We start from the raw sequence: 25,664 nt of genomic DNA on the forward strand, positions 1-25,664 counted from the left end.
ACTTGAAAATTAATAGTAAAAAATTCAGATTTTTTTAGCCCAAACTAGTTCTCCTGTTTGTAATGATTGTGACTTTTAAAGAGCATGGAAAACTAATAAAGGGTTTGATGTCAATAGAAAAAATACTTGAGAAAAGAGGAGGGTTTTTTGCCGCAATCATAAACATTCATTGCGAATCCTGTATTGCATTTCTTAGAGTATGTAGCAAATATTATTCAGTATTTGATGTATTGAGGAATTAAAAAAGCAGACAGGGTTGAAAACTACCATGTGATAGTTAATTTTCACCCTAATCCATGCGCCTCTTCATTTACCTCTTCTGTTATTTTTTGTTCATACAAAATCTGTGCACTTGTATTTTCTCATGCGCCAATGATAATTTATGCATTTTATAAAATGGCATGTGTTACAGCATTAGAAAAAGTTAATCCATCAAGTTTTGGTTCATTCTTGTACGTACTATTCTATCCGTGACAATCAAAATTAAGGTTAAATCAAAGAATGAGAATTTCTCATTCTTTGAAAAAGTAAAAGAAAGTAGGTAGTGTATTCTGACTTTGGTTCTACTTTCACTCAGGCCAAATTTTCCTTTCGTTGAAATTCTCTCTTTTCTTACTCATCTCTGGTCTTCCGTTTCTTTTTTTTTAAGATGTCTTCCTTTCCCTCCCTGAACGTCGATCAGTTTCCCCTTTTGCCCTTAGCAGCGCAGCCGTCGCTACTTACCAGCTTCTTTTTACTCGCCATCATTCTCTCCTCAGCCAAACTTCCTTTTTTACTTTCTTTCCGCTCCCACTGTTTTCCCTCTTCCTCTTGGGCCGTACGTGTAGCGCGGCGCGCATATTGACCATTTCCCTCCGGGGAATGTGGGGAAGTCTTAGTTTTGAGGAGCAGATGGTTTTGATTCATGGGATCACAGCTTGTCGGAGACTTTTTGAGCCTGTGTGATGGAATTACTAAAGTTCCCCTCGAATAGCTTAAGGTGTGGTGCTGGTTGGTTCACAACCAATTTTATGCCTCATTTCCGTTAAGGAAAAAATAATATGCATCGGTTCAAATCATCTGCGCAAATTAACTTTAGAGTTACGACGTATGAATTTGTGGTCCTGCACGTGAAACTATTTTGCATGAAGCGGATTATTCCTCTCTAAAGTCCTTTTCTTCGTAGATTTACTCACAGTCATCGATAATAATTAATAATCATCAATCTCAGGATTTTTCATTTCAATACATGTATTCACTAATTTCTAATGCTACCGTTTCCAAGTCTTAATATTTTTTAGATTCCAAGTCTCCATCCATATAATCCGGGGTATTTCTATACAGTTCTTCCCAAACAAATTCTCAACACCTGTGAACAATAATATTATGAATTTATCGTGTCCATGAGCGATATAACTCCTTATTATCAAAGTTGTCTTTAAAATATTTTGTATTTCGATCATGGGAAGATAATTTCTTTAGCTGTACTACCAATTTATTTAACCTTCTGCATTTACAAGCAGTGGCAAGAGCGAATATCAGTTCCTTCATTGGTCGATTATAGTATCAAATTTCCATTGTTTCCTATTTTTTATTTTAATGTCTGCAGTTATGTTCCTTGAATATACGTGTATATTATTATAGCCAAATATATCATATTATAAGTAAATTGCTCCTCAGAATAGGAAAGTGGTTCATGGAAGCATGTTTTAAGGAATTCAGCTAGTATTCTGCTTAGGCCTCCTCTTCTGAATAAACTCTCCCATTAGCATAACTCCTACAGTTAAATATGTACGAGGGTCATCCGGAAAGTAGTACCCGTTCGTGCCGCATGAAGTGCTGACGACGCGAGTAGCCGCTGGACGAGGTCAGATAGCTTCAGTGGCTTGTCTGCCTTCTCTGAGCCAAGTTGCGTGACGCTAGCATTGCCTGTGTTGTTTCTGTGATTGTTTACAATGTTTAAAAAAATTGAGAACGCCGCCAGTTGTGAAGTGAGGGCAGTGATTAAATTCCTCAATGCAAGAAACGTTCGCCCATGTGATATTCATCGCCAATTAAAGGAGGTGTATGGAGACAATGTAATGGACGAGTCGTCTGTTCGGCGGTGGTGTCGCAACTTCAACATGGGGAGGGGGAACACACACGACGATGAGCGTTCGGAGAGACCGTCTGTCATTACAGACCAACTGGTGAGCTCAGTTGACGAATTCGTGAGGAACGATCGGCGCGTCACAATTGATGACATCTGTGAGCATTTTCCCAATGTTTCTCGAACAATTGTTCATGAAATTGTTAAACACCATCTGCATTATGCAAAAATTTGTGCAAGATGGGTCCCTCGCGTATCTCAATGAGCTGGCGGCGAAGGACTATGCAGCAGGAATACAGAAACTTGTCACACGTTATGACAAATGCCTTAATTTGCTTGGAGATTATGTTGAGAAGTAGTTTAAAGTATCCTCTTTCAAATAAAATTTTTTATGTTTGTTAATATTTACTTTTGTGTCTTTATTTCACGAACGGGTACTACTTTCCGGATGTCCCTCGTACATAAATTAACTTCTGCTCTTATAGCACACATAATTTAGTTATTTTCATGGTGAAGCTGTCCTTTCTTTTTAATTTGCATGTACTCATCAACTTCACAACATTATCGACTGCCGTCTTCATATCGGCTTATTTATATGTCTTGTCAAGCCGAAAAAAGTTGAAATGTCCTTATCCACGTAATACATGACGAAATTAAGTTATCATAATCATCGCCAGCAAGTACGTGATTGGTATCGCGCCATTGAGTACGGGCCCACTCTCCTGTTTGCTAACACTTTGGCATGGATGAAAATTAGGAAAAATAAATTGAAATATAAAATGAGTTAGAGAGAGAAAGCATTATAAAATGTGTCTGCGCATTTAAAATAAACATCCGATGAAGAAAAGTGGCACATTTCCCCTTCCCCACTAATGGAGACGAAAGAGGGACACAGGAGAGAGTCCAAGGTGACTCGAGAGATTGAGGGAGGGAACCCGGGGTGAAGGCGACGTGTTATTGGTTTCTGGACGAGGGAGACAATATGGTGAGGTGAAGGGGAACGGAGGCATCTGGGGGCGTTTTGCGGCTCTTCCCCTCTCGACTGCACTCGTCCCCTCCCCATCCCAACCGCCTCTCCGGTCCCATCTGCCGCAGGAGACCATTCATCAGTCGGACCCTCCATCCTTAAACGCTTTGTGGCCTTCCTCTATTTTTAGCAACACTGACCCCCAATAACATACATCTTTCTCCGTCCATTTCCACCCTTCTTTTCAGATTAGGCCCCCCTCCTCGGAAAAACTCCCGCACCCTCCACAATGCTCCCTTCCCAACGTCTCTCCCCGTCAAAGGCAATAGTCGCGGAATAATCCCAAGTTTTCCTTTTAATTAGTCCAGTTAGTCACCCACCCATCTGTGAAGAGTGTCATTAATTCGCGTCCATTATGGTGACGTTTATGTTACCGAGGAGTTATGGGACATTTTGTGATTTCCTGCGTCAGGGATGGTTTATCGCCAGTCGAGTGCTCTTTGGAGCAAATTCCTCGACGGGAGAATATTTTGATCATATTGAGATTGAAGCATAAGCTTCTAGATACGTCTGTAAGGGAACAAGATTTCACCAAAAATGTATTTCAATGCTTTCTCCGGCTTAATATGAAATATTAATGGGTGTTTTATGTATTAGTCAGCGTAGACATGATCTTGTAAGTTAATAGCTAATTGCATAAAATACTTGGATTTTTCAACATTTAAGAATTTGAGTTAGGCCACTATTCCCACTGTTTTGAACCTAAAAACGTTTTTAATTATCATTTACCTTGAAAAATATCTCTAAACAAGGGACAGCAGTGTTTGCCTGCCAAATGTGTGCTCTTTTTTGGAATAAATATGATTCAAAATGTATTTTTTACAATCTGAATTTTTTATAAATTTCATTTTAAATTATTAGAATCTATCTGGCGTAATTATTATCTCAAAATATTACTCTCAACTTCAATGCCTCTCGTTGGACTCTGCGAATGCTTTTCCATCCTATGAAGTCGCTCATTGAAATCTCTCTCCCAACGGAAATATTTTTCACAGATTTGTGTTACTATCTTGGACGTAACGAATCAAAATCCACACTAACTTTACAACATCCGTCAAGGAAAATTGGTATTTTATCTGGGCAACATAACCCTGTCATGGCAATCCATTCGGTATAATTTCTTGCGGATTTGTTTATTTCAAAACATAGGGAGCTGGGACGACGGCCTTCAACGCCAGCTCAGAAGCCGTAATTTGACAGTTTGAAAAGTTGGACAGTTGACCGCGCTCTCCTCTTGGCTCCAAAGTGGCGTAAAATTAATTATCTTTTCGCTTGGTCATTCTTGCCGGCGAAATTAACACCCATTTGGCGCATGCGATGCTATGCCGTGAAAGGAGAGAGGGAGTAAAACACAAATATATTCCATCAACCCCCTCCTCCCCCCCAAGCCCTGCCCTTTTAATCTCCACTCCCGCCTACAGCTTCAACCCCACCCCGTCCCCTCACCCTTCCAGGCCTCCATTCCACTTCCACACACCCCGAACAAAAACTCCCTCCAACCCTCTCCCCCTGCTCTCCAATTCCATCGCCGAGTTCGCACCGCCTGCACCGCTCGGGCGATGGATGGGGACGGGGGTTGCCGAATGACGCGACGTCATGTTATTATTGCATTCCTACGCAGGTTTCAATATTGCAACCGGGATGGGAGAGGGAGTGGAAGTCGCTGGGGCATATGTGGGTGACTCGATGGGATGGGTTCAATGGGTGCCTATCGGAGGGGTGTGTTGGGACAGTGGGGGAGAGGGTGGATGGGGTTGGGGCTGCTGACTGGAGGGAGCTGGAAGAGCTACGACTTCTAAACATGATAGGGAGGCTGCACGAGATGGCATGGTTGTCGAGTAGAAATCAAAACAGGCGAATGGACAAATGTGAGTGTGACCGAGAGTAGAGGCTATCCATCGTCATGATGGCTGACAGTCTAAAGGCAGATTTAAAAGGTCCTCAGTCTAGGATCAGTCAAAATGCTCCGTTCTGGTTGGCTAAGGGTAGTTCAAAGTCTAAGAATGTTAACTACGGCAACGTTCCGGAAGAGTCAGAGGGGTTCCTGTAATTCATGTCCATATTCTCGGTCATGCTAGGTTTTAGAGTTTCTATCAACTTCAGAGAGGAAATTCTTTTAAGGATAATAGGAAATGTAAGTGGAGATTATTTCGCATTGGAAGAGGAACGCTTCAACGCACATGAAGTGAGCATCTTACCCCAAAGTAGTAACGTAATAATGCGAGTTAGCGTCGTTATCTTTCGCATCTTGATAGAGACGAGATATGTTACATCAAAAGAAACGTCGGATGTTTTAATATCCGCCGAGAAAAAATTAAGAGAACGTGTTTTGCCAATTACATGGCACTTTGGATGCTATAAGGGGATCTGAAGCTAAATAAATTAAAAGAGAAAATGGCGTAGAAGTACAACCGTGAGAGAAAAGCAGATCAGAAATAATAGTTTTCGAACTTAATCACAAGGGTATAGCTGGGCAGTACAAAGTAGAGCAATTGCTACATGTTGCTGTACTTGTATTGCTGTCGTTCAGCAGGGAAAATATCTACCGATATCGCAGCAAATAATATTCGAATGTAGAAAACACTTTTGGAATTTTTACTAAGCACGGGGGATATTTTCCATAAGATATGGGCAATGGCAGCAGAAGAGGGAATGGAAAACAATAGAAATTTTGGGCTCCAGGTGGAATTATGAAAATCAATTGGTTAGATAGAATGGGTGGGGGAGTTCTGCAAAGATTGGAAGAAGGAGAACTAGTCAATGGAAAACATTTAAAATATGAAGTCATAACCTAATTAAATTAATGTGGGCATTAATAATTCGCTGAGGACAGTTGAGGAACGAAAGAAGTGAAGATGAAGACCGTAAATGAAGTACATGAAGCAAATAAAGTCACTATGAATAGAATGAATATGGAGAAATTGAGGGATTAAACGATAAAAAAACTATTTTGAGCTGAATCGAACGATTCTCAATGTCAATGTATTAATGGTCTCTTATTATAGGCTTATTATGGGCATCGAAAAATATTTCTCAGCATTCACATTTCCGTAAGTATGTGGCTGTTTATGTTATGATTTCATTAAATTTCATAAATATTTAAGAAACCACATAGTTTTAGAAACAGTAACATTCAGTTTGCATGTAATTTGGAAATTTTTCATTTTGGTCGCTTGCATTGAGTTTGGATATAAGTACCTCCACTACACTATCATACTAAAACATTTTCATTGACGACGATGTAAATTACTTTTGTAGTTCAAATATTTTTGTTTACTTTCCGTCTGCCATAGAAAATATTCCATTATGCTAGGCCCACGAGTAAAATAATTGTCATCCGGTTACGACCAAATATTTATGCGAGCAACTTACCCCACGCCGACGCTCTCTTTCCCATTAATATTCTCCCTCCTCCCCTTTTATCATCCTCCCCCCCCTCTTCTATCTCCTCCATCAACTCCGGAACCCCACTCTTTCGCCCCCGTAATTCGGAAATTAGTTCCTGAGCCCTCCCGCGCCATAATCCGACAACGGCGTCGCCCCACATCCCGGCACAAAACCCTTCACTCCCCCTTCCCTCCCCCACAGCGCCGCCCATCCCGGGAGGATCTCGGCCTCTTGGCTTCGATAAACAAATGAACCACATAATCCGCTTTGCGGCTGCGTTGCTTTCTCTGAGAAATCTCTGCTAGTCCGTGAATGTTTCCCTCCCCCTCACCACGCTGCCCACCCACTCGCCCTCAGGCCCCCTTCCCCGGCCCCCACACTTCCCCTTTATTTCTGCAATTTGATTATGTTTTGCCAAGGTCTTATGCTCCACTTGCCACTTTGTGATAACTCCGTAATAGCATGCCAAAGTAGGAGCTTGCAGTTAGTTTTTGTCGTCAAAAGGTATCGTTGAGCGAGCAAACGCCAGGAGAAGAGTGGTTTATCCTATTTCGACAGATTCCTAGGAGAACTTGGAGTCATACACGCGTTTAGTTTCCATTTCTAACCTCATTTAATAATCGATCCAAATTTACGAATATGGGATAAATACGATTGTTTTGCTTTTGCAGCATACCTTCACGATAACGCTTGGAAAACTATCTCACTAAAACAAGTATAATAATCAAATACAGTAGGTGAATTTTTTAATATCTTTTCATCGAAAATAGAACTTTCATGTCATATTAATAATAATTAATTTTTATACAGTATAATGAAAATGTTTCCCCTGTTCTTACTTCTCTCTTGCTACCCCGCTAATTTAATCCAATTGACGCTCCATGGTTTGATTAAATGGATTTAAGAGTGATCGAGGTAGTAACTATTAGCGTATGACTGTAAATCAAAATGACATTCATGGCGATACCATTTCAATTAAGATGTAACTCGCGGAGAAACGCTCGCGGAAATGAATTTTGAAATACGACTCGTAGCACAGGCACAGAGCAGCCATGAAAACGATTGGATCTCGCCCTGGAATCTCGAATATGTTGAATGACATCGGATCGGCCCCGGAGATTCGCTGTGAAGTGATTAAATTAGCAATTTAGCCCGCATTTTGGCGAGGAGGGTGGCAGTGGGTGGGAGTGTGTGACCGACCGATCCCCAACTCATTCGACGCCTCACACCACCACACCCTTTCCTCTCCTCCTCTGCGGGAGTGTCATCACCTCCGTTCGGGGTCGTTTCCTGACGCTACTTGGTCGAGGGCATTGCCCGCCGACCGGGGTCCCCCCCAAGCGTTCCTCCCTGTCCCCCCTCAGGGGATTGCGCCGCTGCTCCCCTTTTCGGTGGCCGCCTCCTTCCCCCCAAAAAAATAACCCTCCTCCCCAATGCCTTCCAATCCCCCTTCAAAAGCATTCTCTCCGTGCGCTCCATCACTTCGCTGCCGGGTATTACGTCCAATTCACCCCCGTGGGAGGGAGACGCGGGTGAGGGCCAGGAGGATTTGACGGGGGCCAAGGGATGCGGGGCCTCGGAGTCGTTGCATCGATGGTTCCTATCTCGGGTGGTGCACTCTAGGAGCGGTCTAGTCCTGGAAATAGCGGGTTTGCTGTGGCTACTCCCTCGAAAGGCTGTAATATTTATTATCTATTTTCTCCTGTTTCCCTTTTTACACTAATCTAGTTTAAGTCTTGACCCAAAAGGCACAATGAAACTGGTGGCAAATACTTAACAATACTTGAACTAATCGGCCGAAAGACCCCTCGAAGATAATTACTGTTCCAGCGTCTTATGCTGTTGTCAAAGTTCCGCCAATTTATTAGAAAAATGTATATAGAAGGTGGTTGATTACTATCATTTCTGTCCCATTAGTTTTTTTGCCAAAAAATAGATTATTTTAAATTATATAATGGAAGCTGAACCACAGCCTCCGAAAGGGGGTTGAAACACGGCATTTGTGATACTCCACAATTGAAATACCCATAGATCATTGAATCAGACTTGCCCAATATCACCGTTTGCATTTTTATATGCATTCATAAAAAGTGCTGTTAAATGTATCTATCTGAGCAAAGAGAAAATATTCTGCTTCAGTATTCTGAGTTCAATGAACGAGGGGTATTGGACTTGAAATTGTGCTGAAATTTGGCAGAAAAATGTCATAGTCATTATATCATACCAGAAATATCATCATCAGTATATAATTCAAGCGTTGATCAATGACGACCCTTCATTCCTCTTGTTGGGTGTTAACTTTCATAGAATGTAGCCTCATTTATTCCTTAAGTGTCCCTTCCTTTCCTTCATCTACTTACTTACCTCTTAATCTTAATTGTGGAACGTTTGCTTCTTGTATATTTCCTTTCATCATCTTCCTCACAAAGTTATCATTTTATTTCAACCAATTTCTTCATTTTTTTTGTTCTTGTGAAGAATTCTCTGTTTGGTCTGCATTTCTTTTCTTAATGGCAAAATTCTCAAGGAGATATGAAATTTTTAAAGCACAAATAATGATCTTTTTATTATTTTTCGGCTCTTCCCAACTATCAATAGTTACCTAAAGTACACATTTTTGAGTTTTTAAATACTTTGTGGTTATTTCTCTCTTTTAATCCAAAATCAATGCGTTGAGTAATTATCCGATGAAATACTTTTTCAAAATTCACAATTATTTTTAAACGCCATTACAAGAGAGTGACCTTAGAGTATGAAAATTACCTAAGAATACTCATATACCCTAAGAACCCTCATATGCTCTTACTAAGAATACTCATATACTCTTAAAAAATATCCAATTATTTCCGCTCATTTTTTTCGCATCAAGCCATGACTTTCTACCCCGCGGATAAAAACTCCCTATTCCACACCCTCTCTTCTAATCCGGCTCTCCCACACTTTTAATATATTTTCACATCCCCCACTACCACCATCACCCTCTCGTCCCGCTCTCCGGGTGTCGCCGTCCGTTTCCCCGGGCCTATGGACCTTTCCGTCCCGCCTTATCATGCGGGCGTCTGCCGGAATCTGCAGACACTACTCCGTTCTGCACATTTTTTCCCAGCCTCGCTCTGGAAAACCAAAGCCAAATCCCTCCCCTTTACTCTTCCACCAAATTCCTTCCCTTCGGTTTGCATTTTCCGACGGAAATATTTTCGTGACGAATACACACCCGCCTCAGTATGACCTCCAAGTACTACGGGGACCAATAGTTACTCAGATTCGTTGTTTGGGTTATTTAAAACTATTGGCTTGCCTTTGAATTTACTCATGCCTCTTCGGTGAGTTAGAAAGGGCCACGTGTTCCCGAAAAAAGCCCTCAACCGATAATTGCTTACGATTATTTTCTACTTTTCTAAAATTCCCTTTCTTCTGTCTCCAAAAGACGTTGATTTATATCGGTTTTAATTTTTTTTTAAACTCTGATCTTAATTTGCTCCTCTGGACAAAGCATGTCTCGATTTGAGGAAATGTTTTCAGTTTATGTGGACTGAACAAAATATGAGATAGCCAGAATAGTAATTATCATAGATGCGCTAGAAGGTATCATTAAATCTGCCGGTGGAAATATGACTAATGTAACAAAAACCAAGCTAGGAATGACATTGTTTATTTGGATAAAAAAATTGCCTGCTCTAGTGGAAAAAATCCGATTCTCAGTAGTGGCTGGTCTTTATTAGTGTCCTAGCTCCTTCTGACGCGTAGTGGAGTATGTTTTTTACTAATAATAATACCTCGAATTTGTTCTTAGCTATAGTTGTGGAATGTCATTAAATTCAAAAATGAATTATCTGCGTTTATTGAAAGCTTATCCTCATTTCATCCTATGATTTTCTGATCTACTCATTTTTCTGCTTATTCTTTGATTCCTTCGGGCTGTCAATGTTTAACGCAATATCGTTCCTTGCTGTTTTCCTTAGTTTTCAGATTTTGAAAACCACTCTTCAAAAGGAAGTGGATACTAATCAGGGTTTTCATGAACTTTCACCGAGGGTTTAGAGAGCAGTGATTAACTATGACAAGAAGAAAGCTGCCATGCTCGCAAGAAACTGCAATGGAATAGCAAAAAATGTCACTTGATCATTAGACTATATAGGATGGTAATCTTTTGTATTACGAAGGCCTGAATGCTATGCTTAATCCACTGAATTAATATCACTCGTGTGATTTCTGTTGCCGGTTGCGAATTGACCGAAATAAGAGCGAGTGAAAGTCAAAAGGTCGACACTAATAACATTTGAACTTAACTCACTGCTCGACTATGGTCGAAAACAATAATTTGTTTACTTTTAGCTTACGTTAGGAAGCTTCTTTGCAACTAATTTTTGTAACTTGCGTCAAATTCCCACTATCATAGGCCATAGCAGACTCCCACGGGTATCTATACTACCTTGATCAAAAAGTTCCCGGAATAACCACCGTGTGGCGCTCCCATCGTTCCGATTTGAGTTCTGTTTTTTTGTTAAATTGGTACATCTGTTGTTGATATTCCCTTTAAATCTTAGTGTCATAACTTGACATTTGCAAAAGTTACGTAGCCAAGAGTACATCTATCTCTGTGTGTGTTGGCGATTTTTTACAATTTCAGAAATGGATTTAAATTTGCAACAACGAACTTGTATTAAATTTTGCGTAAAAAACGGATTTAGTGGCGCACGGACGTTGGAAATGTTGGAAAAGTGTTTCGGCAACGATTCTCTAAAAAAAAACGGTCGTTTACCAGTGGCACGAGCGGTTCAGAAGTGGTCGTGAGTCAATCGAAGATGATGAACGCAGTGGCAGACCATCGACATCGAAAGTCGGTGAAAAAATTGATAAAGTAAAAGAAATGTTGGTCAATAACCGCAAATTAACCATCAGAGAAATAGCGGAGGACTTGAACATTGCCTATGGATCCGCCCAAGACATTGTGGTTAATGATTTGGGTTTCCGTCGTGTAGCAGCAAAGTTGGTGCCAAAAGACCTCAATTTCATGCAAAAAAGAGACCGTGTTGACGTCGCAAAAGACATGATTTGCGAGGCTGAATCCGATCCCACATTCATCAAAAGGATCATTACTGGAGACGAGACGTGGGTTTATGAGTACGACACGCAATCCAGACATCAGGCAAGTGAATGGCGTTCACCAAATGAGCCGAGACCAAAAAAACCACGTCGTTTTCAGTCAAAAAAGAAGGCAATGCTGACGGTTTTCATGGATTACAACGGTGTAGTGCATCATGAATTTTTGCCAGAAGGCCAGACAGTAAACAAAGAGTATTATTTGGGCGTTATGAGACGTTTGCGTGAAGCAATTCGCCGAAAGAGACCAGAAATGTGGGCAGAAAACTCGTGGATTTTGCACCATGATAACGCACCGTCGCACAGTGCTATCATTATTCGTAATTTTTTGACGAAAAATGCAACAAATACCATCCAACAGCCACCGAATTCACCTGATTTGGCTCCCTGTGACTTCTTTCTGTTCAATCGAGTTAAAAAACCATTACGGGGAACGCGTTTTAGCAGCCGAGAGGAAGTAATGGAAAAATCGCAGGAAGCACTGATGGACATACCGAAAACCGAATATAAAAAATGTTTCGAGGATTGGATCAAGCGCTGGCATAAGTGTGTTGCAGTCGATGGGGATTACTTTGAAGGGGACAATATAGATTTAGATGAATAAACTTGTATTTTTAATTTTCTGAATAAATTCCGGGAAATTTTTGATCAAGGTAGTATGTCGAATCCGTCTTCTTCTAAACAGCTTTTCATTACTTACCTGATAATTCTTTGAATACCTTATATTTAAATCAATAAAAAATTGTTCTTAGTATGACACCGATTAATTTTACTGAAGGGGTTGAATTTAAGTTCCTGTAAACGTCTCTCTGAATTGTTTTTGTCTGATTCCGTTCAAATATTAATTCGAATTGCAGCAATTATTCTAAGTATAGGGAATGCGGATTTGGAAACTTTATACCACTACATGAGAATATTCCTTGACGTGAATGTCATATCATTTTCTTCGCTAATTTACACGATGATTTGAGTTTATAAATAAACCATGGTTAATTGTATCGCGCTAATTGGAGAATTATTTTATTGCATCCTATTTTCAAGGAACCCCAGCATTAAAAAAAATCAACTAAATCTCACAAAAGCTTTCAGGACGTACGTCGGGGATTGAAAATATTTAGGGAGCAGCCAACTCTCACTCACAACCAAACCCTCACCCACGCCTCCATTCAAGCGCCTTGGCTTTCCCTCGCCTCCCCGTCCACTAATCTCTTCACCCCGTCGGCCCATGCCGAAATCCATCTCTCGCATTTTCCCTCTCCTTATATCCACCCTCCCATTCACTTCAACCTCTCCCGGCTCTTCCACATCCCAGCCCTAACCCTGCCCACACACATACACACACACACATCCCACTCTGCCAATCTCCTCCGAAAACAATAAGAGCGGCGAGGCGTGATCAGGGTCGCACCAACAATGGGATATCCGGAACACGGCTTCGGCTCTCCTCCCCTACTCCGTCCTCCACTTCTCTACCCCCTTTCGAAACCACCTCCTTTCTGCACCTCCCCCCTCTCTCATCGCTCCCCTCCACCCTCATCGCAACACGCCTATCTCCCCGCTCCCTGGAACACCCTTCTTCTCCCGCCATCTGCGTCGTCACCGATGACTCCGAAGCCCTCCTGGCTGCGTGGGGAAGCGTGTGTCTGGTAGCGGACGAAGGGAGGTGGCAGGAAGGGAGGCCGTGTGGAGGGGTTGGGGGGCTGGCAGGGGTTTTTTTCTTGGCGAGGGGCGCGGGGTAGGGGAGCACGCGTGTGCTAGTGATTTCGAATCCGATCTGGGGTATGGGATGGTGAGTCTTGGGTGCGCCCCCCACTCTTCGTCTTGGAAGCGGCAGAGTGGGGGAGAGACCGTGGTGGGAGTCGGAGGAGTGGTGGCGGATCTGCATTTTATGAGGTCCGTGGGAGAGAGGGGAGAAAAGAGTGGGAATGGGGTAGGCGTTGTGCCCAGTATGCCGCTTACTCTTGATTGATCGGTCTCTTTATTCCTCTCTAGGGCACTTCGCCACTCCGGATTCCTCCTCTCTTGCCCCGAGTATGCAAGTGCGGGTCTTGTCCCGTGTATTCTGAACATCACTGTGAGCTGTTCCCCATTATGGAGTGGGGTTTGAGCTCGCAAGTTTCGTCGCTTAATTCGGGAATTTACTGAAGAGTCGCGAATAAATTAAGTGACGTGGAAGTGTACTAGGGCAAACCGGACTGATGATAGTCAATGATAAGGGATATCAAGGATTCTTCGTTATTGTATCTACTCATTCCGGATAATTAATGTCCCATACTCTCCCCATTAGGAGCAGTTGAGTCATCCCAACAGGGCGATTTGGCTTCTTTGAAGTTATTTCCAAACCTTTAAAGCCGTAAAATCATTCCTCTTTGCCAAGTTTCAAACTTTTCTTTACCTTAAAAAAGAATTACTGTGGCTAGAGTTGCTAAAGAGGCTTTGCAGGAGTTAGTTATTTTTCTACTGGAATCTCTTATTTAAAATTCATGAAGCTTAAAACTTGAAAATAATATTTCAATCCTCATAATTTCCCTAGAGTGGGATCTATGGTATATTTATCATGAAGAATAAATAGCCCTATGGGGAAAATCTTGGTCTTCGACTCTGCCTCTGTGAGTGTGGATTTGCACTCTTTAGATACTTTACAACACATAGCTAGAGGATAATTTAAACCGTGAAATATTTTCCATACGAGCTTAAATAAAATAACTTTATCAAAACACCATTTGGTTCTGACTAAAAACTGAATGCCTAGAATCCAGGAAACTATGGAGCGCAGTTAAACCGCACCTAGTGAGTGTCTTCGTGCACATCAGGCTTTTCTTTCCTGCCTCACGCTATGCAGACAAATAAGGAGATGTACAGGTGATCACTTTCTAGAGTTTTATGATGAAAAGGTAATGAAAACATTTTTTTTCTCTCCTTCATATCCTTCCCCTACGTAGTCGGGTATTTCACAGAATGTCTCTGAATATTAGTGGCAATGTTATGAAAATTTAACTACATGATGTGCTCTTATGAAGGGTCTAGACCTTTTGGGACTAGCATTTTTTCCTGATTCTCACATTTTTTCGTATTAAATTCTATGCACTTACACATATCTTGTATATTCTTTTCGTTTTTGCATTATGAAACAAGTCCTGCTATTACTCAGTCCTGAGTTCTACAGATTGATTGAATTAATAATTCCTTTATAATGTATACGTAAGACATTTAAGCAAATATTCAGTTCTAGTTTATTGATAAACATATAAACAAATAACATTTTCCTAACCTCTGATTATTACTTCTTTTTCCTGAATGTTTTATCTTTTCGCCCTTGTTCTAAACTATAATCAGTTTGAAGAATTTTGATAGGGCGAAATTCTTTCGACCTATTCATGATTTCACTTTATCTTTTATTTGAGTTTTCCTTTCTTTGAATTTGATAAATCAAGATTAATTAATTCCATCTCAAATGAAAGAACCCAATTATTATCTTTTGGTAGATAATATGTTGTCTTTTAAAGATAATTCACTACCTTTGAACGGTCATATTAGTGTAATAAGCGGCATATTCATTCCTTTATTTGGATGAGGTATAGGCATGGCTGATATAGATTTAACAACTTCTCATAAATTTTAATATTGCTCTCTATTTCATTATTTTAACTTTTCAGATTCTTTTTTTAATATTTACCTTTTTTGATTTAGTAAACTTAAATTTGTCAAATTATTTCTCATTTAGTACCTTTGAACCAATATCGGGCATGAATCGATATTTTAATCATTTTGCAGTATATAAACTTACGTTTCATGTTCGGCAAATTAAACATTTGACTTGATTCAGGTTTATTAATTCCACTCTGGGTGTACGAGAGGTGAAAAATATTAATGATTGAAATAGATGAGTTAATTGGAACCAAGAATAATGTTCTGATCATATGATAACATGATTGGCAGTAATTCATTGTTGGGATATGTATTTTTCTTAATCGTTGCCAAATATTGGAAATCGGATAGATAAATAGGAAAATTCATTAGAGACAACATTTAACTCTAGCCCATACTTATTGTTGGTCCCAGATGCGACAAGCGTTTTTAGAGGAAACCAATGAAGTATATATTATGACACTTTCCAAGTAAATTACCTTTTTTAAAATCGCCATATCCATTAAATGTTGAGACAATTTTTTTTTCGATTTAAAGAATGTCTAAATGGATGAAATATATCGCACGATTTACAATTCGTATTTTAATAATCCATTCACCTTGAAAGTATATGTACGGATTTTTCAGGTAGTAATTGAGAAAGAAAAGTCACGAAATAATTCAAATAAGTAGGACGTTCACCATCTTGCACGCGATGGAGATTTCAATAAATCAGAGTTGTTTCAGCTGGCTCCCCGATAACCATTAAATGTAAATTCTTATCACTGTTCACTTGAATGACGTGTTCTCCAGTCGACAATATGATAATAAATATACAGCTCCGTCAAGTTATGCAACATGCCACAACATGTCAGCTATGCGAATTGCCGCATCAGAAGGGGTAAGGCTCGTGCTCTTTTTCATTATAATGGAGGCATGTGCGCAATTTATGGCTTTTTATGGCCGAAAAAGAATCACTCTTGAGATGACTTCAATCATATTTAAGAGTTCTTATTTTGAATATTTGGCTTTTGATTACTATGATTATTTCATTTTAACCTCTTGGTTATTTCACAAATTAAAATTATTATTTCGCCCATGCTCAGAGCCCGACATCATTTGAACTTTTTCAAACACATTGAATTTAGCAATTTTTTAAATGGGTGAAAATTATTTATTTGGTGACCTTAAAATACTGCACTGGCAGCGTTAACATAACATGAGGTACTGTTGTTATGTCTTTTTATAATAATCTTCATTTCAATTCTCATGATTGGTTCACTGCATTCCTCCATTCTTTTATATTCAGTGTTAATTATTTCATTCCCTGATGACTTTTATTTTTTACGTCTTTCTTAATTTGTCCTATGCTCTTGTCTCCTGATCTTCTCCGCGGGATCTTCCCTTCAATTTTCCCGTCTATCATCTTTCTAACCAATCTGATTGTGTCTCAATGTGTGCCCAATCTATGTAGTTCTTTTTGCCGTAGAATTATCCATATGGCATTATCCTCTTCTGCTCCTCTATTTACTTTCTTGTCTTAACTTTGTCTGTCCATTTAATCTTCAGCATTTTACTTCTGCATTATATACAAAATGCTTCTAATCCTCGCCGGTCTACTTTTCCAATGTTCCATGCCTCTGATCCATAGAGTGCCATGCTCGAGATGAATGTTTTGATGAATTGCTTCCTTGTTTGCAACCTTAGATTCTGTGAACATAGCAGTTGTCTCTTCTTCATAAACGCCTAGTTTGAGCTATTCTTTGCTTGATGTCGGTCGAACGTTTTACATCCAAAGCTATACTGCTTCCCAGGTACGTGAAGGATTCCATTTGCTCCAGTTCTTTCTTTATTATATCCTTTATCTTTATTGGGCAAGAATTCATCGTTCAGCTACTCATTTGAGAGTTTATGAATAGACTTCAGTACTATTCCAGGAAAATCGTAGGGAAGGGTTACAAGATTAAAATTTTTTTGTGTAAACCATTTTGAGTGCAAGTCGAATGGAATCCACACAACCATAAAGTAGAATCCACAACCATACAAGCCAACATTTTCCACAGTATTTTCCTTGCAAATTTGTCATCATACCTGCTTTATTCTCATTCAAAATCATCCTTAGATGATAAAAAAAACTGATTCCAGTGGGATCCTAATTCATTAGAATATGGTGAACCTTAATGATCTCTTCGATTTTTTTCACCCGTTTTATACAAATTTCTAAAACCGGGCTCGTAAATATGTTCTAAATATCTTTGTAACTTTGAGTAGTAATTAATGCTGACTTTTCATGACTTCATTTTTTACCCATTCTATAAATACGGCGATATGTCTCCAAAACGTTTCTTATTCCCTAAATGTGGGAATATTTGTAAATTATTTTTTATGTTCCGTTATTTCGAGTGAGTGAGCGTTTTTCGTGTACCCTGACTCGTTGAACGAAAGTTTAGGAGTCATCTTTGAACATGAAGTTAAAGAGGAGGGATATTCAATAGCCTAATCAAACCGGTAATTAAGTCAAAACGGAAAATATAGTATTACAGAGCCATGGAGTTGACAAAAAACCAGACATAGTGTCTGCGTGCATACATGCAAATAATTACCATTGTTACCCATACGCTCATAGATTCACCATAGTACACGACCACAGGCCATTAGAATGGTTTACTCTCCTTAACAGACCCCTTCTGAAGGATATCATGTTGTGCCCTTAAGCTAATTGAATATGATTTGGGGGTAAATTTATTACTAATATTAAACAGTTTATTGCTCCGAAGTAGAAAATGATAGGACCGACTCTTTATTGATTTCAAGTAGCCCTGTAGGCCGGGCATTTTGGAGCTAAAATGTCGTTAGCGGCGCTAAAAGAAAGATTTTCGTGGCCACAAATTTTGACGGACGAAAAACTCTACCTTCCAAACTTGCTAGAAGTGAATAAATCCCAAAATTACATGCATAGTACTGTTAAAAAAGTTTGCTGACGTCATCGGGGCCTTTCAAAGAATAGCAAAGAATATAGTTGGAACGCTGTCAATAAAAATTCATGGGAATAAATATACGTAACTCACCTTCAAAGACGGATTTTCTTAATACCACGAGGCCATCACCCACCCGATCAAAAGGCCAAGATGGTGATCTTCTTCCAGCATATAATCCCTAGGCACGACGTTCCCAGGTAGTTCTTAATGAATCGGGAAGATAGTTTTACCTCTCTAGTGATGAAAGATGTTTGTCAGATTTCAGAGATTTAGAGAACACAAACAACGGTCTAACATCCACTATGTGATGGCATGACAAAAAAATTCATCTAACATTCATAAATATTCTCTCAAATTTTGTGCAAATTCAACTGATAATTGGGATGGATGGTTTCTCTTCGCGAGAAAGGCTTCCCGAAATACCTTTCATTCTGTTACCAAGAAAACCCCCTTCCAACTTATACAAGGCAATGATGTCTCATTATCCTTCAATCATTTCTTAACTCTTCCCCACGTAAGTTACGTGATCAAGTTAAATTATGGAGGCTAAATGAGTAGTCGCCTGAAGATAGCCTTCCACTACGGGTCCAAAAGACATAGGATTAGTGCTGAGACCATTACCCCGGTGGCTTTATGTACGATCGAGGAGTGTTACCGTAAAGGTTGGAGTTTTAGTTTGCATACAAATACCTGGTATTGATCCGAAGAGAACGCGTACGTTAAAAATAGTGTGGAAAACAGCACGCAGGGTATTGTAAAGAAGCAGAAACGAAAGTTGTAAAGAATAGAATTCAAACCCTTCGTACGGTTCACGATAAACAAGCAGTGTACCTCAATAGAATAAAACCCTTGTCCACCAATCTCATCCGAACCACTTGCTCATCAAATACCTTCGTCGCCACATGACGGCTCCAGATCACAGATCAGTACTTTCCCATACCAATGGGATGACCTCAACTTTTGCCTCCAGCCACGCAGCCCCCTCCGTCGTTCCATACGTATCTACATCTACATCATACCCCGCAAGCCACCGCAAGGGCGTGTGGCGGGGGGTGTTAGGTCGCCACACGTTAAAAAAACAATCTTACGTATGATCTTCGAAGCCGACGACCAATTAAATTCAAAGAATAGATCACTCCCTTCTTTCTTCTCCCCCCCGCCCACCATACACCTGGCATCAGGATGCAGAGCAACAATCTCAGTGAAGGAAAAAACGAACTCAAATGTGTATTTAGAAGAAACAGAAACATCCAGCGTGTGAAAAGAGACGGTGAAACCAATTAAAACTGTTTTATGTGGACATTTTTTAAAAGTTTGTCTGAGTAATATCACTTTCACAGGATTGATCCAAAGGCTGGAGAGGAGTAATCCGGTAGCCTACTTATTAGGTATCACCCTTTTTTCTTAAACATACATTTTTTATTAATTTTTCTTAGAAATGATAGCCAGATTTGACTATGGGACAATGTATCCTGTTCGACAGGATTATTTGTTTCGTTTCTGAACTCGTTTGGAAGGGTTGGGGTAAATAATTCTTAAAGAACCTTTTTTGCATAAATAAGGTTCCTTCTTGTAATAAAAAAGCGAAATATCTATTACTTGCTAATTTTTAAATAGGCATCTTGGCTCATAAGACATGTTATTTCATAAATTTTAAAAACCGTAGTGATGAAAATATTTCCAAAAAAGAAAAAATTAGCAGTGTGTGAGGGCTATAAAACTATAAGTTTGATTTCAAACGAAGAGAAAGTAGTAGTTAGGATAGTCAACATAGGGACGGACAAGAGATCAAATGATTGCTAAGGGAAAGATCAGTTTGGATTTAGAAATAGCTTAGCTATGTGTAATTACGGATTCGGATTATAACCAGTGTGTTTGTATGCTTCGTGGATTTCGAGAGCCGTGCAGAGTAAACTGGCCAGAGTTAATGAAAATTTGCAGGATATTGGATTGATAGGTGGATCCGGAAACTGCAAATACCTCATACCGTACTGTAGCGAATAGCGAGTAGGGAGTCAGGATGGGCTGTGATAGGCAGGGGAGGATAAAATAGGGATATCCTTTATCACCTGTTCTTTTCAATATATATAATAAATGAGGCACGAAGGGGGCTGGAGACAGGTACGAGTAAGAGTACGTGGGAAAGTCTTCCAATACATTAGATTTGCGGATGATCATGCGTTAGTTAGCCAGTCAATCAAAGATGTACAGTCATTACTTATAGCATTACAGAATCAGTGTAATAAGTAGTAGTCGTAGTATTGATGGGAGGCGACCGACTGCTGAGGTCATTTGCGCCATAGAGGATGGACTGAAAAGGATGAAGGGTGGAGAGAAACCCGGCGTCGGCATTAGCATACTCTTAACGAAAGGTGCCAAGGGGTCCGCAGCTTAACGTCCTATCCGACGGACGGCGTACTCACTCAAAGTGCCCTCCACAAAGCACCTCAAGTAGGGATCGAGATATCTCTGAGAAATATTCAACACCGCCGGGATTTGAACCCGAGCCCTCTGGGTGGGAAGCCAGTACGATAGCCACCGCACCAATCCCGATCCCCGTGTAATAAGTATGGGATGAGAAAATCATAGGAAAACAAAGGTAATTAGATCCTGAAGTAAAAGGAAGGCTAATATAAGTATTCAAGTGGTGGGAACATAAACTAGACAGTTCACCGATTTAAGAAACCTTTTAGTTGAAGATGGGCAAACTATTAAGGACGCTAAATAAACATTTTGGTTGCAAAAATAAGATTTTACAAAGAGGAAGAAGTTGATGAGAGGCGCCTATAACAACGACATGAAAAAGTAAATAAGGAGCATACATTTTTATGACTCGGAAACTTGATAATTGATACTGGAGGATGGAGGGCATTAGATGGGATAATTGAAAGAAATCGAGGTAGAGAGAAGAAAAGAATAGGCATTTTGGATAAATTTAATGGAGGTAGATAGTATACACAGCTAAATATTCAGTTATTTTTATATATGGTATTAAATTTGATAATAATTAACGATATTTTAGTCAGATATTAGGTGTATGGTAGTATGTATTTCAAGACTCCATCGAAAACCCGGTAGATTACTGCTAATAATAAGCATAAGTAATCTTATGATTTTTCCATAAAAATGAAATTTAACGAGTTTCCCGAGTAAGATGTCTGCGGAGAGGTGCCGTTTCTTGGAAGCCATAATTAAATTAATAAGACTTTAAACTCCCTCTCCAGTAAATTATTTAAACGCAATATCATATGCTTACAAGTTTTATCAAATATTCTGTATGGGTTAATGATTAAATTGAGTTACTCGGTAATCCTCTTGATAAATTCTCCATTGGAATAAATAAAAAAAGTATATTTCCTTGAAAAACTATAGTAAAGTAAATCATTTTTAGACAGATAGTGTTATCTCTCCCCGACTGGTAAAGTAATGGTGCCAAAGATTTGGATTTAGGCGAAATAACTCTTTTTTAATCAAATATTATGTTTTGCAATGCATAAAAATCGCCGCCATTAATTGAAGTGTTTTGAAGAATAAAAGAGTTCGTTAGCGAAAGTGACATAGCTTTTTTATTATTTCAGTAGAAGTGATCGGTAATTTGTGGGCAATATATACTCATGAACGTGTACACATTTTGCTAACCTCGATTCTTAATATATATATATATATATATATATATATATATATATATATATATATATATATATATATATATATATGTATGTATGTATGTATGTGTGTGTGTGTGTGTGTATGTATGTATTCTTTGAAAATGTGTTAATTGATTCAACGAATATTAATGTGTGGAGAAATAACGTATAATTAATAGATACACTTGTTTTACACGAAATGTACGTGGAATATGATCTGACGCTCTATCTTATGCCATGACTTTGGAAGTGACCTTTGGAACGTTTGAAGGGAGGACGATCGCTGCGCCGTCGCAAAGCGAGCGGTGGAATCTCGCATTGATCCGTTGTAATTGCGACCGTGTTCATCGATTTGTCCAGACACACTCATTTCACCAAGAATACTCTATGCTCACATTAGCCAGCGAAACTTTAAAGCAACTCTCCTTGCCAAAAATTAGAAGAGGATGTACGCGTGCAAAAATATTTTCTGAGGTATTTTCCTCTAAATATTACTTTATATCGAGGGTGGCCATTTTGTATTCTCTTGATGGAGAGTAAATGGCGGCTTCAAGTGGTATCGACATTGAACGAGAATTATTTTATAAATTAAATCAATTTTACGATGAATAATAAATTGGGAGTGGCCAATCAGAATATTTCCAACTCTTTATTTGGGCAGAAAATATATTTCATTGTGGGGACATTATTATCACTACAATATACATTGAAGATAATAATGCATTATTACCTATAGTAGACTCAAATTATATCTAATTACATCGATTTTCTGTTTTACAGCTGGTCGTTATGAGGACACATTTACATATGCCGTAACATTTGCATAATTTTTTTGAGAGAATTGAAAATAGCCAACTTTCGTATACCATGCTTACGTATCCTGATATTTGTGATAGTAATAGAAAAGTACCGTAATGAATATTTATTTCGTTTTGATAAGCCACGGGAGCAATCATAACTGGTAATATCACGCTTTTGAAATTTAACCGTCTATTTTCCACCTTCTGCATTTGTATTTTCCTCAATTTAATATGAAAATGAAGAAGGAAACCTTACTGACGGGGAATTGTTATAATTAGGGACCATGCATAAATCTTATTGTTCTACCCATTCAGTTGTCCTCCAATTGCTTCTCTTAAAAATATTTTCAGCACATGTTACAATTGGGGATAAAAATTCGGATGTGACTGATTAAAATAGGCTTTGCTTGCAGTTTTACACCCTGTTTTTAGAATTATTTCAAAATACAATGCGCACAATCGTAATAGCTTAATTATTGCAATTATTCGTGTACGAATACTCAACACCTGTAAGTTATTCCAATAAGTTCACTTACGGTCAAGAATAAAAGAGATGTATTTATGTGTACAAAAATTAAATTTGTGAAGTATCGAATGTATTTGTGGGCATCCCAATGAGTATGCTCTTTTACCTGTCACTAAACCTCTGCAATAAACACCAATTAATAAATTTGGATGGCTTTAAATAGAATGTATGACATGATTTTTTAAGACCAATTCTTATCTTTCCCAAAGCAATATCCAAATTATCTGCTGACCAGAGCTCACCTTAATTGTTCGTGATTCTTCTCATTCGTGACAGTGACTACACTACGGTAAAATCTTAAACAATCAAATATTTCCTGCATATATCATCACTCAGTAACTTGAATAAATTTCGCTAAAGTCATGATGCTTTTCAGACATGATGTTCCGGGCTTATTTTACAAGTAACCATGCAGAAACATATAATGCAATTCCTTAGATTATTCCTATATATCAATGCTAGTTTTTGCATTCTAGGAGAACACAATTTTAAATAATTGTCGAAAGATAAGAATTTCAATAATAATAGTGAGTTAAGTAATAGTGATTCCATAACGTAAAAGATTATTCAGGATGCGTAAAAGGTTATTCTAGTGTTAAATGATATGGCGAATATTGCCAGCTCCTTGAGACTCATAAATGTTTCCCTCAGTTATCTGTGTGAAAGCGTAGTAATTAAACATAAAAAATAAACTAACATTCACTATCGCACATATCAAATAACCGAATTTCCCTTCTAGGATTCCTTTTCATCTGAACTCGATTTTTTTGGCTTTAGTTCCCAAAACGCCCGAGAGCTGCGCTGCGCATATCGATTCAAGATTCGTACAAAATGAGATGAATGAAACTAATCAATTGGCTGCTGATTAACCTTATTTTTTAACGATTTAACCTTATTTTTTAACGCTTAATATTTAGTTCAAACGCGTTGACCTCCTATCTTAAATGCGTCGTAAATATCGCTTTGAAATATCTATTGATCTCCAGTCATTCTGGAACTGAAAGCAAAAATGAGTCCGCCTCGGAACGGTATGGGAGGATCACGCTTGGTGAAATACATGCTCGTAACTTACACGATAGAGAGCTGGACTTAGCATGCACGAATCGTATGTATTCTCACCTTTGTACGTGAGTTTGCCGATGGCTTCGCTGAGCTCCTTGTCCACGTTCCCGAAGCCTTTCCCGTCATCTTTGACGGGGGGCGGTTTCTTGGCCGAGTCTTCCTTGGCGCAGCGACTCATCCTCGCAGAGTTCTCCCCTCCCGGCAGCTCGCCTCCGTCCGATCAACTCCCGACTCCCCCTCGACTGCCACCAGTCAGCCGCCGCCTCGAATTGAGCTGAAACGCGTGGAGCGAACCCTTGAAAAAAGAAGGATTCGCCGACTGATCCCTACTCGGGAACCCTCGATTTCGGTTTCGCGAGCCGGAAGGCGAGGAGAGGTAAAAATAAAACTGGGAAAGTCGTCGGTTCCGCGTGCGCTCCTCTAGGTGCTTCCTCCTCAACACGCGACACTCTAGGTAAGGCCTCCTCCCTCTCTCCCCTTCTCTCCTCTCTCCCTCCTCTCGGCGTGCCCTTTATCCCGCTGGGTAGGGGGAAGGACGCGTCCTTGCCGGCCACTCTGCCTTCCTCACTCGCTGAGGACTTAGCCTTCCTCGTCGGTCGCTCCCTCTTCTCGCGGTGATGCGGGGGCGGTCGTTCTGCACGCGTGCAGATTTGATGGGGAAGGCGGAGCGAGGAGGATATTTTTCGAGAGGGGCCTGGAGGAGCCTCCGGTGCGACTCCCGGGCGATGAGTGAGCCTCCACGGGCAGCGGAGAGTGTGGGCTTCCGAGGGAGGGAGGGTGGAGTGGAGTGGAGGAAGAGGACGAGAGGAGGGCGGTGGGAGGAGGTCGAGGGTGGCTTGGATTCGAGTGTGTGTGGGCGAGGATGGAGGAGCGAGGGGGAGGCGGGGGCGGTGAGGGTGGGAGCGTTGCAGGAGGAGGATATTTGCGGGGATGTGGGAGGTGGGGGTGGTGATGGGAGAGGTGGGCGGTGGTGTGGAAATTGGGATGAGGACGAAGACACTCCAGGGAAGGACGTGGAGGGAGAGGTGGGCTTTCCCTCCGCTCCAGTTTGAGGCACGGGAGGGATGAGGAGGTCAGGTGGGAGGTGGCAGTGGGAGAGGTTCGGAGCCTTTCCCCACCCCCTACCCTCCTCCTCCTGCTCCTCCACCGACCTACCGAACCCTCCACCCACTTCCCACCACCTCTCCCACCACGGGACGACGTCACAAAAGGGCCCCACGTTTGGGAATGGTTCGGGGGAAGGAGGGTGGAGTAGGCCATGGTAGTCGAGGAGGGTTTGGTTAGGGTGTCGGAAGGGGAGGGTTGGAATTAAAAAGAATTTAGAAAATCGGGCTACGCGAGGGCTAGTTGGAGCGGCGGGTGGGGAGGTGGAGGGAGTGGCGAGTTGGAGAAGGGATGGAGAGTTTAATGGAAAAAGAGTGCGGCGATACTTTTTTTTC

The 25,664-nt window shown here is 40.3% G+C and overlaps 1 protein-coding gene across 1 annotated transcript in view; it reads right to left on the reverse strand.

Annotated features, from left to right (window-relative positions):
• The window catches only part of Gad1 (glutamate decarboxylase), a 104,052-nt gene extending 79,091 nt beyond the window's left edge, over positions 1 to 24,961 (reverse strand). The window contains exon 1 of the mRNA XM_071589791.1: positions 24,283 to 24,961. Within this exon, the coding sequence (XP_071445892.1) occupies positions 24,283 to 24,403 (121 nt within the window). The 5' untranslated portion in view covers positions 24,404 to 24,961. The remainder of the gene's footprint in view (positions 1 to 24,282) is intronic.
• Between the last annotated feature and the right edge of the window lie 703 nt (positions 24,962 to 25,664).

This window comes from Hetaerina americana, unplaced genomic scaffold (assembly GCF_022747635.1).
Source record: "Hetaerina americana unplaced genomic scaffold, ioHetAmer1.1.p SCAF_1, whole genome shotgun sequence".
NCBI lineage: Eukaryota > Metazoa > Arthropoda > Insecta > Odonata > Calopterygidae > Hetaerina > Hetaerina americana.